The sequence below is a fragment of the Falco biarmicus genome, chromosome 8 (assembly GCF_023638135.1).
Source record: "Falco biarmicus isolate bFalBia1 chromosome 8, bFalBia1.pri, whole genome shotgun sequence".
NCBI classification, from domain to species: Eukaryota; Metazoa; Chordata; class Aves; order Falconiformes; family Falconidae; genus Falco; species Falco biarmicus.
The window spans coordinates 6,768,876-6,785,820 of record NC_079295.1 but is presented as its reverse complement, the minus strand read 5'-3'; the positions used below and the strand labels follow the sequence as shown (position 1 = coordinate 6,785,820).

The following is a 16,945-nucleotide window of genomic DNA, read 5'->3' as shown; positions in this document are numbered from 1 at the left end:
TCAGCCTGCTGATTTTATTGGTGGTGTGGCTCTCCATAAAGTCAGATCAGTGACATGATTCAAGTTTTTTGAAACAAACAAACCCCCTCGGCCTTATATTTTGAAGAGGCAGCTTCTCCAGCCCACTTTACAGCACAGCTCCACAAGCAACTGCAGGACCACTGCTAAGAGGCAGCGAGATGCAGCAGGCAGGAGGGATGCAGCACCTCAGCGTGCATGCTAGAATCTCCTAGAAAACTTTCCCCACCAGAAAATACACTACTGAAAGCACACTCCCAAACCCAGACGAAAGTTACCTTGCTTTTAGAATGGAAATAGGCACTGGACAAATTATGCTTTTTTCCTGCAGAAAATCTTACTGATTTCAGTGGAGCCACTCTACTGAGCAAAATGATGCAAGATGGAGCAAGCTGTGTGAGAAGCAACAAATTACATCGGGTTTGACCAACATATAACATATATCCTTTTAATAACCTCTTATTCTTCTCTAAACTCGTCATTATTTCATATATTCATATATTCACTGTTTGCTATGAGGAAGAAATAATGCATAATTACATACAGCTCTATTATTTGGTATCAGGTTTATTATTCTTTTGAGAAATTTCCATCAAAGTTGTACTGGCAGATCATTTTTTTGTTTATTTAAGTCTTTTTCTTAAATAAAACCTCTTCTTTTAATTGTATTTCTGTTGAGCATGAAAAATTCAGCCATTTGAAAAATTTCAAGTGCAAACCAAAATCTACTTCAATTCAGAAACGCTGCTGAAATGTCTCCCTGGGAGTATAACTTGGGGTGACTTGTATCCCCACTTTGCTCTACAGTTCACAGTTCCCCATGCACACTTAGCTACAGTGAGACCAAAAGCCCAGATTTTCCCTGCCACCAAGACTTTCCCATGTCCTCTATCTTGTCTACGAAGTAATCTTGTGCTCCAGCATTCAGGGAAATGCTCTTTCAAACCACTACATCTCACCACCTTTACAGATTAGACCCCAATGATGGCCTTGGCATATCGGTGCACATGAAGTGTGTTCAGCTCCTGACTATTTACACAGGGGATACTCTCTGTGTAGTGTGCTCACCTGAGGTTTATAGACAAGCACTGCATTGGGGAAACTGGAATTTTACAAATGTATTATACTGGTTTCGTTATTCTGTATTCACCACTTATATCCTATTGATAACAACCTGGAGGAGGGATGCACTTTCTCAACCTTTCTGCTGTTCTCAATCACACCACATTAAAAAAAGAGGGTAGAGAAACCAGAGAGTGACACCGAATCAGAGCAGTCCTTTCTACCTTGCTGTGTTGTCACATTTCTGCTTTAGACTGCCATGTGTTCAGAGGCACGGATTCCTAATGGATACGATTGGATTCCTAAAAAGTCTGTTGATTTCTTCATGACATATAGCTGATTTCACAATTCTTGATACATGAAAAGGTAAGTGAAATTTAACTCTGCAGCAACACTTTCACAGACTGTGCTAGTGCACCTCTTGCCAAAAAACCACACCCAGGTTAAAATCACATGCTTCAGCTGAAAACTCTCCTCTGAACTTTCAAACCCAAACAGCATAGAAATTGTTATTTACACTATTTTAGAGAAAACACAGAAACAAGGGGAGCCTAACTGCAGTAATCAATAAACCTGGATGTTAGTATCAAATATCTTAGTACCAGTCTCAGCAATTTTTATGCAGACAGCATTACGGAGGAGGCAAGTCGCTACTGCATTGAACTTACAATAGCGTGCACGTGGAACTGGTGTCAGAATTCACCTCAGGAAAATGAATGGAGTCTCCTGCAACTACCAACATGAGGCAGACTGCAAAACCTGACAAAAACGAGTGTTCGAATTCAAAGAGCTGCTCTTATTAACATAACTTATAAACAGTAATGACTATGAAGAGAAGCATTTAGTAGGCATTTTTTTTATGACAAGGTTTTACCTACAACTGACAGCAAGGGAGCGAAAGTGTCAGCGTGTGAGAAGATGTCAGACTATCCCTACAAAGCATTTTGCCTCCTCACATGCATCGCCTGCCCTCCTCCCTGACAGAGGCACACAGCTCAGCAGCTATCTTAGGGACGAAACCCCCAAATGGGCATGGCTTACCGCAACACCAAGATTTCAAGGTCTTTTGAATTGCAATGCAAACTAGGAGCTCCCCATGCCCACTGTGCATCCAAGATGTGGGGCAACTTGCTTCTTACCATGAAGACGTTAGAAAACACGGACCCAGGGGCTCTCGCTAGCTCTAAACAGAAGGTGCTTGTGTTTGCAGTAGCTGCACCCATGGATTTTCCTGCATGTTTCTGGGTTTCAAGCCTACTGTAATCAGCCTGTCAAGTCTGAGGCCAGCAGCACCTCCAGGGATGCTTGCAGTAAGCCCTGTGGTGGCCTTCATCTCTGTAGCTCAGTGACAAAGGTTTGTCTGTGCAACCACATTTGCTGTGGTTCGTCGTTCATATGCAGTGACGCACCTGGTGCTCAGCTTCAACTCAGCCCCACACTGGGCGGGTCATGCTCTGCTTGCTGTGGACACTCATTTAGGTGGGCTTTACTCTCATCACCTGGCAGAATGCATGGGAAGAGCTGACTTTATACAGCTAACTGCAATCTGGTTTCTTTTCTGATTTTAAATCCAATTTCTCTTTGTTTCCTTAAGAGATTAACTGAATCTCTATGACCAGTCCATGCCTTCCACGAGCCACGGCACAAACTGGCAGCAACACCTTTACATGGAGTGGAGTCAGAGCTTCTTTTACACCAAGTGGCTCAGTCAGTGGCTCACACTATAAATCAGTAAGTGCAAGAAGTCCATGGTCTTTGACAGCAGCGCTTCTTGCAAACATCTTTTTATTTATCCTGAGGTCATATTTGCAATTACAGACAAGAGAATCTCTTTTCCCTTGCAGCCGTACCTAGCCTGGCAACCACACAGCTCTGACTTGTCCCGGTTTTTCTGGTGTCGCTTGGATTTGCTGCGTATCAGTGAGCCTCGGTCAAGATTCAGGTCACTGGTTTGAGAGGTTACACGGTGCTACATCTGGTTATTTAGATGCTACATCTTGGGTAGTGGTTTCCTACCACTCTCCCTCGACTTTTTTACCTAGGTGTCACACAGCCACCATGTATCAAAGTGAATACATTCACATGGGTTGCTGTCATTTGGGCTAAGAACTGATGAGAACTGCTCTTTCTATTGCTGTTCAGAAATTACGCCAGCTCAGTCATGGAGCCTGCCACTTAGAAATAACTCTCAAACTCAAAGACAGATGGATGGGCACAGACATAGCTGCAGAACATGCAGCCTTTAGTGAGCATGCACAGGATTTTGTTTGTGCAACTTCATCAGTCCCAAAGATCTGGGTGGTAGGGTCAATAAGACAAAGCCACTGGGGAAATAAAGAGAAAGACTGAGTTACAAACTTCCATTCGAATTTCCCACTCTGAATAAGCACAAAATGAGGCCAGGGCATGGGCACGTGATATTCTTTCACAAAAAAGATTATCAGAAATAATACTTCCCCTTCTTTAGAGTAGAAGAGCATGGACGACTTCCCCTTTAACAACCTGACCTAATGTTAAAGCTCTTCTCAATTCCTATAGCCTTCTTAGCAATGAAACAGGGTGAAAAAATTTTTGCTCTTCTCTGCAAGACATTACCCACAGCTGGAATGTTTCATGAGAAGTGAAGTAATTATTTTAAGCCAAAAACTCAAAATGAATGTGGGCGGAAAAACATATCAAAAAGCGAATGACAAAAATAGACATCACAAAGCACCATGGAACAAAGTTAGGATACATTTAAAACAAATGCATGTATATTAATGTCCCAAAGCAGTTTTTCTGGTCACAGAAACCACCCTAACACCATATTGCAGTTGTCACCAATGTCCCAAAGCAGTTACTCTGATCACAGAAACCACCCTAACACCATACTGCAGTGCCATCAGGCACTAACACACTAGGATAATCCTGTTCTAATGCTTCTGACCCAAATGGGATTACACTCGTGGCCTTTCCATGCTTCTTGCAATTTTTCTTGGATGTTTCTGCCAGGCTCAGGAGGCTGCTAGACAGCACACTGCAACAAAGTGCTCAGAGGCTGAAAATAACAGCTTGGATTATATGTATAATCCACACAGATAAGGCTGTTCAGATACAAGGAGTTTTCCTCCTTGTGCAGTCCTGCACCCTGAATTTATCCACGTCTTTTCCAGGCTGGGACTGTGAACCTTTGGGAAAGCTCAGTGGAAATTCACAGGGCTCAGGCATACTGGAGGACTGACTCCTGGACACTACAGAGCAATGCATTCTTTCAAATGTAAATGGACAAAACACGGTTGTAAGTGTCAGGGAAATGTAAAAAAGAAAAAAAAAAAAGAAAAGAAAAAAGAATATGAAAATTTGGGCCTCCTTACCCGTCAAACAGTCTTTGTTCTGTGTCAAGGGGCTCTATTTGCTTCCTTCACTGGCACAAACAAAATTATTCCCATTAGCCCCAAGGAGAGGTGACAGCTAGCTACGCAAGCGAGAGATGGATTCTGTTCTGCATCACACAAAATCAACAAAATAGTCAAATGTGTTCTATCTCAACAACTGTCTTCATTTCTTTTTTATTTGTGCTAACAGCAATGAGTATGTGATAAAAGAAGTCAAATGAACGCAGCATGATTACCATGTTGGGTGGTTGGGAGAAGTCCCTGGCACAAAGCTGGGAAATTTATTTGATGAATTTTATTGAAAATATTATAAAAGAAATTGAAATGTCATTTTTGTGGAATACTTTTCAACAACCCACTGTCCTAGCTTCTGAAAGGCCCTATCTACTTATGTTAGGGGGATTTAAAGTAAAATGTCTTCCTTCAGTAGAGACACTGATTACTTGAGACAAGACTAAAGGAACAAAGTGATTACATAACCTTCCTCCTGATATTTTTGATTTGGCATACGCAGTTCACAAGAATAGTTCCAACTTAATACACTTAATAAATTTTGAATCAGGCTAACTGTGACTTGACAAAACAGCAGAGCTATTTTAATTAAAAAATAACTAAAATCTCGTCAACTGAAAAACTTGGCATTTCTCATCTATTTTGCAAGAATGCAGAGGCTGCAAACACACAGACTCATTTCAAAAAACTATGTTGCAAATCTCCCATACTTGTGATACCTGTTAAAGGATACTGCTGCTAAATTCTTTTGGGGGGTAATCATTTTCCTATTTATGACTGAATAAAAAAAAAGGCTTTCAATCTTTGTCAAAAAGGAAAACAAAGAAGGAATCGGTTAAAATATAAATAAAAGCACTAGTATTGGAAAAAAATATTTAATTACAGTAAAAATATTTAAACTAAAATTGAAATAATTCTGAGGTTAAAAATTAAAAGTGCCCATCCCTTAAGTTTTTTTTTTACCTGGAACACTTTTTCCCCTGTATAAAATAACACAAATCTAAATTTACCCACGGAAAATGTATGTATCGCTGGTATCATAAAATCACAGAGTGGTTTGGGTTGGAAGGGACCTTTAAAGATCATCCAGTACAACCCTCCTACCATGGGCAGGGACACCTTCCACTAGACCAGGTTGCTCAAAGCCCCGTCCAGCCTGGCCTTGAACATTTCCAGTGATGAGGCAACGATGTATATCGTCAGAGGAAGTTATCCAAATATAACTAATGTAATATTTTATTGCACTGTTTTGCTAATGCTATACTACTTGGGGGGGGGGCATTCCTCCACTCTTTCCAAGTGATATAAATACAAAACAAAGCTGTCGTGACTTGAAGTGGCTGGAATGATACATAATGATTTCCCCTTGGCTCTGAAGCCAGCAGAAGGTCTGACACCAATTGCAGGTGAAGAATCAGAGTTTTATCACTGGAGTCACAGCCACCCTCACGCTACATCTAAGCAATGAAATAAGCCAATCAACAACCTGCACATTCACTGTAGGTATCACACAACCCTCTTTTCTTGGTCAGCAATAAAAACCAATAGCAAAGAAATCAATCGTTCGATATCTCACCTTGCTATCTTGTCACTGCAGGACATGGTAAGTAGCCTTTCTCCTTGCAATACGCCATCCCACGTCTGGATAGTGGTAGTAGAGCGTACGGGGATGGTCCCTTCCCCAGATTCTATTTTTGTCCGTAGCTGTCCTCTTGCTTTGCGGTTTGGATGCCTGTCCCCCTGATCTAAATGATAAAAATCACTTACAGTCAGCTGAGAAACATTCTCAAAGTGTTTTACAGACAGCATTACAATAAGAAGAGTCAAATAAGGGTCTTTGTCTGCATAACTGCTGGCTTGTATAATATTTCCTATTGCTCCTTGCAAATTAGCTACAGCATCAGACATCTCTCACAAACACTGTCTTCTAAAACACACTTGCAATTAAAGTAAGCTTTCCACAAAGGAGCAGTACGCAGCAGGTAGCTCTTCAATTCTGTTCTGCGCGTTACAGCGTTAGAATGAAGTTAATGCACAGATCAAGAAAAGGGCAGGCAGACAACCACCGTTAAAAGATGGAAACAGTGAAACGGTTTGGTTAGTTCTGGACAAATACTTGCTGACTCACTGGCTTATCTTGGCTAGCACTCAGCCTCTTCAAGACCACATGGTGGATCAGTCTATACTTAACTTCTACCACACAGGACCAACAGCCCAGATTTTTTTTGAAGAGATCTTTGTCTAACACACATCTACACTAAAAGGAAAGAAGACACCTAAATTTTAACTGTGCCACTTGCACATGCTCGAAGAATACTTTTAACTCCCTTGCTTGAGTAGGACTGCTGTCATACCCTCTTGTGCTGCTTCGTGTGGTGAGAAAATCCTAGCGTCCCCACAAGGAGATGTGCTGATATAGAGATGAAACTGCACATTCTCCTTCAGCTTAAACCCGCCTCGTTCCGATTTGATAAAAATGGATTTTTGTTGATCTTCTTTATTGCTGAAACAGAAAATAAAGCTCAAGTCAAAACTGACATTAATGCGCAAATAACCATAAGCTGGGCAGTCTTAGTAGGTGTTAAAAACAAACATAGGATGCCTAGAAATTTTGTAGTACAATTTTAACAGTTGTTACAATTAACAAAATTAAAAGACCATTGAGACAAGAAAGACAGCACTTGACATCCCCAGATGTCAAAAGCTTTCAGGCACTTACCAGCAAATGAAACATCACCATTCTCTAGCCCACTTGAAATTATTTTGATTTACATGCTTACAGTCTACAAAATGATCCCCAATTATTTTTTCTGTCCTCCCCTCTCATCACTGACACCTAACTGAATACATGTTTTGTTGAAGTCAAATGTTAGGGCAAAGGGCCTGAGTTCTAAATCAGACATCCTAATGCAACAGGACAAGTGTTTCACATCGAAATAATTAAGACAAATGTTTTACACAGACAACTTTTCAGCTCGGTGTGATCAGCTCATCTTCCTTTTCCTTCTAGCTTACCTTAGATAAAGCTCAAGTTGTGTATACAGAAATTTAAGCAGGCACCGGCGAGATATAATTTCTGCATGGCAATCATTTAATGCAAGACCACGATCACTCATGTATTCACCATTGATGCATTTTGTTCCTGTGGAAACACTTATTACCAGGGCATCTTTCACATCTGTACCTTCAAAACAGAATTTCAGGAAGAAGTTACAATTAAAATCACAAATAATCTAGCAAGTGATCTTCTTGCAGAACCCAAATAAAGCTCTCTTTTTTTTGTTTGCTTCTTAAAAAAATAATTAAAAATGTTTTTTCTTCTGGTACTTTCTTTAAAGCAAAAGCTTCACTCAGCCATACCTTCCCTGTACCAGTACGGTCTATGATTCTTGTGACTTCTTCATGTTGGAGTTCAGACAAATTAGGAATTGAAAAGCTGCAGGGAAAAACTGCTGCTTCAGGAAGAGTTATTAAAGCCTGAGCTCCAAAACCAGTGCTTTTCTCCTGAGCCCCAGGCACCCATCTAAGCTTCCAGCATGTCCCTTCCCAGACACATATGCAGATATTCACAGCAACTTTGGAAATCTTAAAAGCACTGAATTAAAACAGCAACACTTTATGGAAGGGTATTAAGCCAATAACAGGAAAGGCAAGACTAAGGAGTTAAATTTAAATGCTTAAACCAACGTAAAACTTATCAGCAGTATGATGCTTCTGGAAGTGTAGTTTTTTCTATTGAAAAATATATCGAATCATTCTGTACAATAGAATTAAAATGTTTTGGGTGTTTTCTATACAGAGAACTGTCTTTATCATGCTAAAACCCCCAAAGGTCAGCTGCATGAAGAATTCAGAAAGACAGGTCAAAAGTTACATCCCTCTAGCAAAACACTCAGCAAAGCCCTGACAAGCCACGCTGATTCCTCAAGCTCTCGAGGTGTCACCAGCAGAGGCAGATAGCGGGGAAGCCCTGCCAAACACCTTCTGCTGTCTTCCTCCCATAGAATAGCTATTGTAGTATGTAGTATGGAAGTAGTATAGTATACTGTAGTAAGGAGGAGCAGAAAAAAACACTTTCAGTGCATCCCCCACACACCTGGAGTTGAAGATCCTCCCATAACCACTTGGCTGCACAACAGCGGTGCTGATATAAGGGGCAAGAGAATTTGTAACTGAGTAATCAAAAAGTAATTGAGACATGGACCTGTCCTCATTCCTGATGAAATACACGGCCTTAAAAAAATGAACTTGAGCCCAGCTGCCCCCTCCTGCCCACATGGCTGGAAGAGACCATGAAGGAAAAGAAGGGAACTGCTTCGCTCTACAACACAAGGCTGTGCAACGGGGTCATCTATTGCCAGGGTTCCCCAGACATGTATCCATGCAAAGATGCTTTCTAATTACGTGCAGAGCTATTTCTTCAGTTAATCAAAATGTATTCACATGTTCATTTACGTCTTAATTCTTTGGTCACATGGCTTTTCTGGGAATTTCGGACACAGGACTGTAATTACAATATAAACTTGTTATCACAAAACATGTTAAATAAAACTACAGCATGTCCCTCACAGTGCTTTGCATTTGGGGCTAAAATGGTGCTGGCACCGCGCAGATGCTTTGGCTGCCATTGAGCAGTGCTTGAGGAGTTTCCAGGCTTTCTTTCCAAACCTCCCAGAGGCCAGTGTGCTGGGGGTGGGCAAAGAGACTGGGAGGGGACACAGCTGAGCAACAGTGACGAAGGGATATCCCTCACCATAACACTGTGCTCAGCAATAGGAGCCCCAGGAAAGGAAAAGACGATGTTTGAGGCTACCACGTTTGTCCACCCCATGAGTCTTCTCTCCCTCTTTCCATTTTCTCCTCATGCCCCAGGACAGGGCAGCAAGCAAGAGGATGGGTGGGTGTTTGACTGCTGGCCAGGGTCAGCCCATCACAGACTTCCTGTAACAGAGTTTGGGCCACATCATCCCCTTGTCACATTCCCCTGCCCCTAGAGTTATCATCTACCCTAACCAGCACCCTCAGACCTCTCCGCTCTGTGGAGGAGGCCCCTACAAACATCCCCAGGGGAGGAAAGGGCTTGCATTGCCCAAATCATCAAGGGAAGGCTGTACATTTATCACTGATCTCTGTCTGACTTGTAGAACTAACAGGGGACATTCCATGACAGGCCCAAAATGGACATCCCGTCAAGGGCTCAGTTGGCTTGAAGACCAAGAGAAATCTTAGTGTGAGGAAAATACAGCAGCAGTGTGGTCGCAGACCAGCCTGGGGCAGAACTTCCCTGTTTTGGGTGATCTGGCAGAGCACAGACCTTGTGCCAGCAATCAGGGAAGCATGATGTTACTGCTGCTTGTACATGCGCACCAGTGTCAGCTGCCAAAACATAAGCTGCTTTCTTCAGATATTTTTACTAAAATGACTGAGAAACAAAGCACTAAGAATAAAATACAGCAAGAATAACTCTAACAGTGAAAAACCTTAAAAAACGTGGAAAACAAGCATAATTTCTTACATAATATGCCAAAACCAAGAATGCCATCTGTGTGACCAGTATTATTTTAGATTTACTTTCAAAAAGTTGCACCACTAATTTTAAAAGGTACATGTATTTTGTAGACCATGAATTATCTCAGATGATTCATCAGGCAGAAGACAAAAACTCTATGGAAACAGAAGTATTTGCAGGTCTAATTTTCCTGTAATTACTTTTAGCCAAGATTTAATTGCTGTATTTACTGCACCTTGAAGATTAAACAGTAAAAATACATTTCAAAGCTGGTTAACTGAAAAAAGATAGTTTCCTAGAATGCAAACAGGGCTCTTGTATGTAAGTAGTTAAAACAGTACTTTCTTTTCTTCTTTACCTGTTGTCATGACAATTCCAGCAAGGACTTTTCTACGTGCGTGTGGAGATGTGAAATTTTCTGTCAAATCACTGAATTTATCTACAACCAAGCGTGCAACAGCATCAGCTAAAACCTGTAGGATCACACAGAAATGTGCATCAGAAAACAAAACAAATAATCTTTAAATGGCAGCAGCATTAGGTTATAAAGGTTTGCACTTGTAAATGATTTGATACAATAAATAAAATGAATTTTTATTGTTCCCTTTATAAACGGACAGAGGCATCAGCAGTATGTCACGGAGGTGGCTGGGTCTGATTTTCAGGCACACTGAGCACTCGCAGCTCTTTGTAAGTGGAAGCAGAGCTCTCTGTGCTCCACGTTTATTAAAACAGGGTCAGACAGCCCTAAGCCAAGCATCGAAGCACCTAATGCTCATGATTGTTATGAACATTTGAGGCTTAGGAGAACAACTGGATAGACAGATAAGTCTATACTTTCATGCTCAAACCTCAAAACACATCATTTCAGTATCCTCAACATTGGACCTGACCAGAAAATTAAAGTACAAAACCCAGGCTCCTCAAACAAACATAAACTTTTTACAACAGTTGAATTCATTACCTAGCTGTTACATAAATAAGAGCGAATCTGTTTTCAACACTGGTTAAACACTTTTTGTCTTATTTTTACAAGACATATGCAAATTTAGGAATAGAAAATGTCAACGTATAACCCAAAAGAAGCTATCTCAAAATTAGGAAGGATTTAGCTCTTTCACCTTCAGGAAAACTTGAATAACAGTCAAAGCCCTGTTGTATCTGGCCAGCAGGTTAGCAGCAACATCGCTCAGGCTGTAAGGAGGGCTAACTCCCAATATTAAGGAAAACTTCAAAATACCAGTCCCGCTCTTGTTGAACGACATTTCAGTTCCACACTGCAGCTAATCTCACCTGCTGGTTTTAAGGCAGCTGGAACCGTAACAGCTAGAAGAGATGAGTCAAGATCAAATTCTTGAATTTTCACCTGAAAAGAAACTGAAACCCAGGGCAACCTATGCTAGCATAGCTGGTTATTCCCAAGGGAGCGGCTGAGAAAGGCAAGTTACGCGCCAGGAAGTGTGATGAGTGGTCCCCAGGCTGGCAGGAGAGACAGGGCAGCCTGTCCTCATCCATCTTCCACCAGCACTGGGACTGGCAGCTGGAGAGGAGTGGACAGCTGGGGAGGGAGCTCAGGTCCTTGTCTTGGAGCACCACACATAAAAACCTTGATCTGCTTCTTCGGGTACTGGCACCCAGCAGTATCCAAGATGTTCTGGTCTAACCACCTGGCCAACACATTGACGCACCAGAAGAACACAGGTCCTGTGTGTCATACCTGCCGGTGCCACGCAGATGCCTTACAATACCCAAGAGAATCCTGCGTGGTGCTAAACACACATGTAAACAACTACATGAAGCCCAAATGGATGATAGTGGCTGAGTCTTCTGCTTACAAACTGGTTTTGGGCTCTCAGCAATGGAAGATCACCACTCTCACCCCTCCAGAAGGCCCAAGGCAAATCAACAGGGCTGATGGGCAGCAGTACATACAGCTTGGAGGCACCCACTTAAATGGTACAAACTCTTGAACGCAATCAGTTCTAAAAACAGACTGCCAGGGTCAAAAGAAAAGAAAGAGAAGAATAAGCGGGTTTGAAGACTGCCAGCCCAATTCACCACCGTTTTCTTAACAATGCTCATGAGAACCGACAGCCTAGAAATAACGTGGAGGAGCTCTCAATGTTAACTTCCTTCTGGAAAAGCTTTAACAGCCAAGGAAGCAATAATTAAAGTTCATGTGACATGATTTCAGACCTCAACAGCTTTTTCCAGAATCTGACTGGAAACAGCAATCAGCAGTCAGTGGTGACCAAGGTCACATCTGCACCAAGCATTGGTCAATGTCTTGCAATTGCACAACTTGTAGAGCCAGAAGACTCTCGACATTGCACATACAAATCTTCTTGATGCATTTGAATGGACTGCAACTCAGAAACTCTTACCAACAGATAGAGAAGTTTTTCAGGAATGCAGTTTGTCTCAGAGACTGTGAACATGTCTGGTCAGGCACTGATTTTCAAACAAGGTCTTTTTGCTGCTGGACCCAAAATTTTGTTACAATCTGTGCTCCGACAGCACCATGACCACGCAGCACAAAATCTGTATTTAATTGTGCTAGTACTTACCTAATGCAGAAAGCGGAACTTTAAGGTAAATAAACACACACACAAAAAAAAGCGACAGTTTTTTATCACCATGGTTTTACAAACAGAAAAGGCTTAAAAGATTAACCTTCCTGCAGCCACATGGGCAGATCACTGCAAGGACAAGAAACAAGTCCCCACTCCACTGTTTTATCCATAGCTCCACTCGATAATTATGGATACTGCTTCCCAGCTGCAAGTTCTATGCTCTCATTTCTGTAATGTATATGTTTTTCTTTTCTACTTTACATCATGATGTGCTGGACAGGAGAACAATGCTGGCAGCTGACAAGCTACCAGGCAACGTAAAATCCTGATGACTGAATGACATTATGGTGGAACATGCTAGTGAAACAAACTTTTTCAAATAGGTATGGACGTGACCCACAAAGAGAATACATGCTTCAGAGAGGCTTCAAAGCCTGCCAGAATGGCTTGCCATCCAGGTAATAAACAATATGGGTCACTCCCTCTCCAAAAAAAAAAGTGAGTGTGATGACTGGTAAGTGGAGGAGTCTTCCCCAATGCTAAGCTACACAAAACTACAAAGTTCAGCACATGCCATAAATGGTGACTGCAAAATGCTGAACCAAAACTGACTAGTTGCCAAGGGTGAACATAGAGGAGGAATGCTTCTTCCAGGATCACCAAACACGGGTAACTTGCTACACAGATCCCAAACCTACAGGACCAAACAGAGCCTGATCTAGAGAGGCAGAAGACTGACCATTCCCTGAGGGAACCAGGGCTGGCTTGAGGAGGTTCTCATCAGGAGGTGGGAACTGAAACTGCCAGGTGTTTCTGGGAAGAAACCCATGGCCCACTTACCTGCCAATACTGCTGACAAAAAGGCTACTTGAACATCAGTTGGGTAGGATGTTTGCATACAAGGTGGGCACATTTAGCTTTTTCCAAAAAGATTATTTTTTTCACATAATAAGCAAAGGAAACTGTTGTGTTGGTATACAAGTGAGAACATGGTGAGTCCCTCTGGGAAGATGTAAGCTGGCGCCGAAGGACGGGACTGCATCTCAAACAGCGTGGAACTAAGCTGCTGGCAAGGAAACCTAAAAACACTTGAATGAACATGTAGCCAGACAGTGGGGAGGGCTGATAAGGACTAAGCAGAGCTCAAGCGAGACAAAATGACCGCCAGAGATGCAAACAATAGAGGAGGAACTGTGGGGGGCGGGGTGTGTCGGGAAACAGGCAGATACATTAAAGATTTGTGTTATGAACAGAGCACTGCAGTACCGGGAACAAGACTGGACTAAAAAGATGTCCTTGTCCTCATCTCAAAACCAAGGACTTGAAGCTGTCTCCACATCAAGCCCTGGCCACTGATCAGCCTGGGTAGGGATCTTTCACTTCCTATTCTGACTCTACTCCCTTTCATATATATAAATATTAATTGGAACAGAAACTGAACTCGTGTCTCACCTTCCCAGTGAGTGCCCTAGCATCTGACACACAGTTCCTCTGCCCCCGCTCCTGCATTAAATCATTATTCAAAGCTGGATAATTCAAAAAAGGAAAGACCTAAAATAGCTGACAGTTCGCTCACTAAGGCATGTGAGCTCAAAGCTATTTTGGGTGCGTTGTTCCTTTCTCCAATGAAGTTACAGTGAATCCACTTTTCCACACATAAGACCAATTTTGGTTAATCTTGCAGCAATGTTGTAGCAGAACCCCCCTGATCATCCATGTTTTAAAATATTCTGAAGCTGATGAAGTTCAGGTCTGTCTGGATCTGAAGACAACCTTGGCAGGCCACAGAGACCACCCCAGGTGAAGTGTGGTGATCACCTGTGTCGTGGAACCAAAGGCAGCAGGAGCAGGGGCACTGCAGGGGCTGACAGCACCCCAGCTCTCACTGGGGAACTGACCCGAGACCTCCCAGTCTTTTGCGCTCTCTGGGTCTCCAGTGATTCTTCTCAAGCACAAATGTTCTCCCTCAGCTTTAATTTCTTCTTACCTTCACAGTTTAGGGCTTACGTGAACTTTCACAAGGTGCTGAGCAGTGGCAGTTCCCACAGTAGGTAAAACCAAGGTCAGCCAGGTCTGTTATCTCTCCTCTGACAGTGACCAGCACACATGATTCACAGAAGGTGGAAACATATGTACACTAATAAAACAGGATAATTATTTTCTAGTGCTCCAAAGTTCCCTGTATTTATTTAAAGGAACTGCTGCCTGGCAGTAGTCTCTCACTGCTTCTGCAGATGGATCTTTCACATTTCCTCCAGTTCCACAGCAATTATTCTGACATATAATTCATTAATTCCCATAAATATATTCAGTATTATCTTTTTGCTAGGCTTGAATGTTGCATTCTCATTCTCCTGGATATACTAAGCAGTCTGTTGCAATAAACTGCCTAGAGCTCTTCAGTACCTCTGCAGAAGCAGCTTTCCCAGATCTCTGATCATGTTCATCATTAATTTGTGTATCTTTTCTATACTTGAATACTTCTTTTATAGTTTCCCCCTGCCCCAGGTTGAACCACGATTAACATAGCACTTCAAGTAAAAGTAGCCATTGCAGTGTTGGTTCTCACTCCATTTCTTCTCCTCAACGTTCTGTTTCAACAGCTGTCCACAATGGTATACAGGATAAGTTGAATTTACAACACAATTAGGTGAATAACTAAAAGTATTCCCTCTGGTGGATTTTTCAAAACTAATTTCATCTGCAGCTACGCTGCTTATTTGTGTAGCTCAGGTTGCTTTCTCTCACAATTGTCCAGCTTTCACTAATCTAAATAACTCTATATTTAAGCTTCAATATTTACAATTCCAATTTTCTAATTTCTACCCTTTTGCATCCTGACTAAACAACTATCTTTTTAAGTGACCAGTTTGAGGAAATCTGGGAAATATAATTATAGAGCTTATATGGAGGTTTTCCAAAGAGAGTCTGTCAGTGGCCTAAGGCGGATACCTCTACCAGCTGGTTCCTACCATCTGATGGAAACAGTTTCTTCCACATTCCCATATTACCAGGACACAGATCATTTTACCAGGGCACACCAGGATGCACACCGCACATTCAAAACAAACGAGATGAGACTCTTCTTCTGCCGTACATACTTAAAACTGTGGAACTTACTGCTACACGGTGCTGTGGAAGGTAAAAAGTTTACAGAAGTTCAAGAAATGGTTGAAATTCATGGGGGGAAAAATAATCCATCAAGGAATCTCAAATGGAAAGACATCATTTCTGCCTGAGAAAATCCTTGAGACACAAACTGCTGAAGGTTAGAGGTGTATACTGGGGAAGTATGGCTACCAATATGCCCTTTTCTCATTTTTTTTTTCCCCCCCAAAGGCATTTGCTACTGGCCTGAGTACTTCTTTTACAGCCAGCACCATCCCACCTTTGACAGAGGTGTGAGACCCCTCACAGCCTTCCTTGGGAAGCAGGGAGTGTCTAAAGAAAAGGAAAAAAAAGGAGAGAAAACAAGTGATCTCTGGGAAACTTATCTCTGGGTGATAAAGACATCAAAAATAAAGAAATAGGGAAGTCCAATGGAGCATCTGCTGCTCCTGGGATGTCCTTGGACGTCCTTGTCCCAATTCCTGAGATGTCCAAAGTGATGTTCAGTGGCAGGACTGGCTCTACTGGTGGAGATAGCCTCAGGCAGCATCAGCATTCCCTGCAAACCTCTCACTTCCCACTGATGGGGCTGCTGGCAGGGATGTAGCACCGGGCATGAGACAATGTGTGAGTAGGAGCTATTGCTTGGCCCAGCGTGGCTCTTGCTGTGGTTGAGTGCTCAACAATACTCTTTGCCCCAGAAATCATGTTTGCATTTTGCACAGTTTTTAAAAACCTGATCACATCGACCTGCATGCTTCCTCTGTAAATGTGTGACTCCCCTGCTTTCAGAAATTATTTTAAAAGACTTCCCATTTTACTGTCTTCTCCAGTTCTCATCACCTACCAACTCTGCAGACCTTTGAGAACCCATACACTTAAACCTTGTAATGATATTAACCTAAGTATACTGAAACATGCAGTTTTCTTCCACGGAAACGAATAAAACTTGAAGGACACATTTTAGAGTCCTCGGTATGTCCTGTGGCTTACTGCAGAATATAGGACACCCCTCTGCATCAAGGGGTGGGAGGTAAAGTGAGGATGGCTGTCAAATTACAAGACATAGCTAACTACAAAAACATTTCCTTTGTTTTGGAGAGGCAAGTCCCTATAAAGCAAGATTGACAACCTCTTCCATTTTAACACTCGCTGCCAAGGGCTGCAAAAGCTGCACAAGGGCTGACTGTTTTCAGCAGGGCTTTTACATCCACCCTGGGGCACATGCTGAGTGACTTACTGGCTTTAACTCCCCTTTCCAGCAAAGAGATTTCCCTCACCGTAGGCAA

General features: G+C 42.2%; 1 protein-coding gene across 5 annotated transcripts in view; it reads right to left on the bottom strand.

Moving 5' to 3' along the window:
• ADARB1 (adenosine deaminase RNA specific B1) overlaps positions 1 to 16,945 on the bottom strand; it is an 87,936-nt gene that overhangs the window by 20,091 nt on the left and 50,900 nt on the right. For all 5 annotated transcript variants that reach the window (XM_056350094.1, XM_056350092.1, XM_056350091.1 and 2 more), the window contains 4 exons: positions 10,334 to 10,448; positions 7,482 to 7,650; positions 6,821 to 6,969; positions 6,043 to 6,211 (listed from right to left, as the gene is read on the bottom strand). In XM_056350094.1, the coding sequence (XP_056206069.1) occupies positions 6,043 to 6,211; positions 6,821 to 6,969; positions 7,482 to 7,650; positions 10,334 to 10,448 (602 nt within the window). The remainder of the gene's footprint in view (positions 1 to 6,042; positions 6,212 to 6,820; positions 6,970 to 7,481; positions 7,651 to 10,333; positions 10,449 to 16,945) is intronic.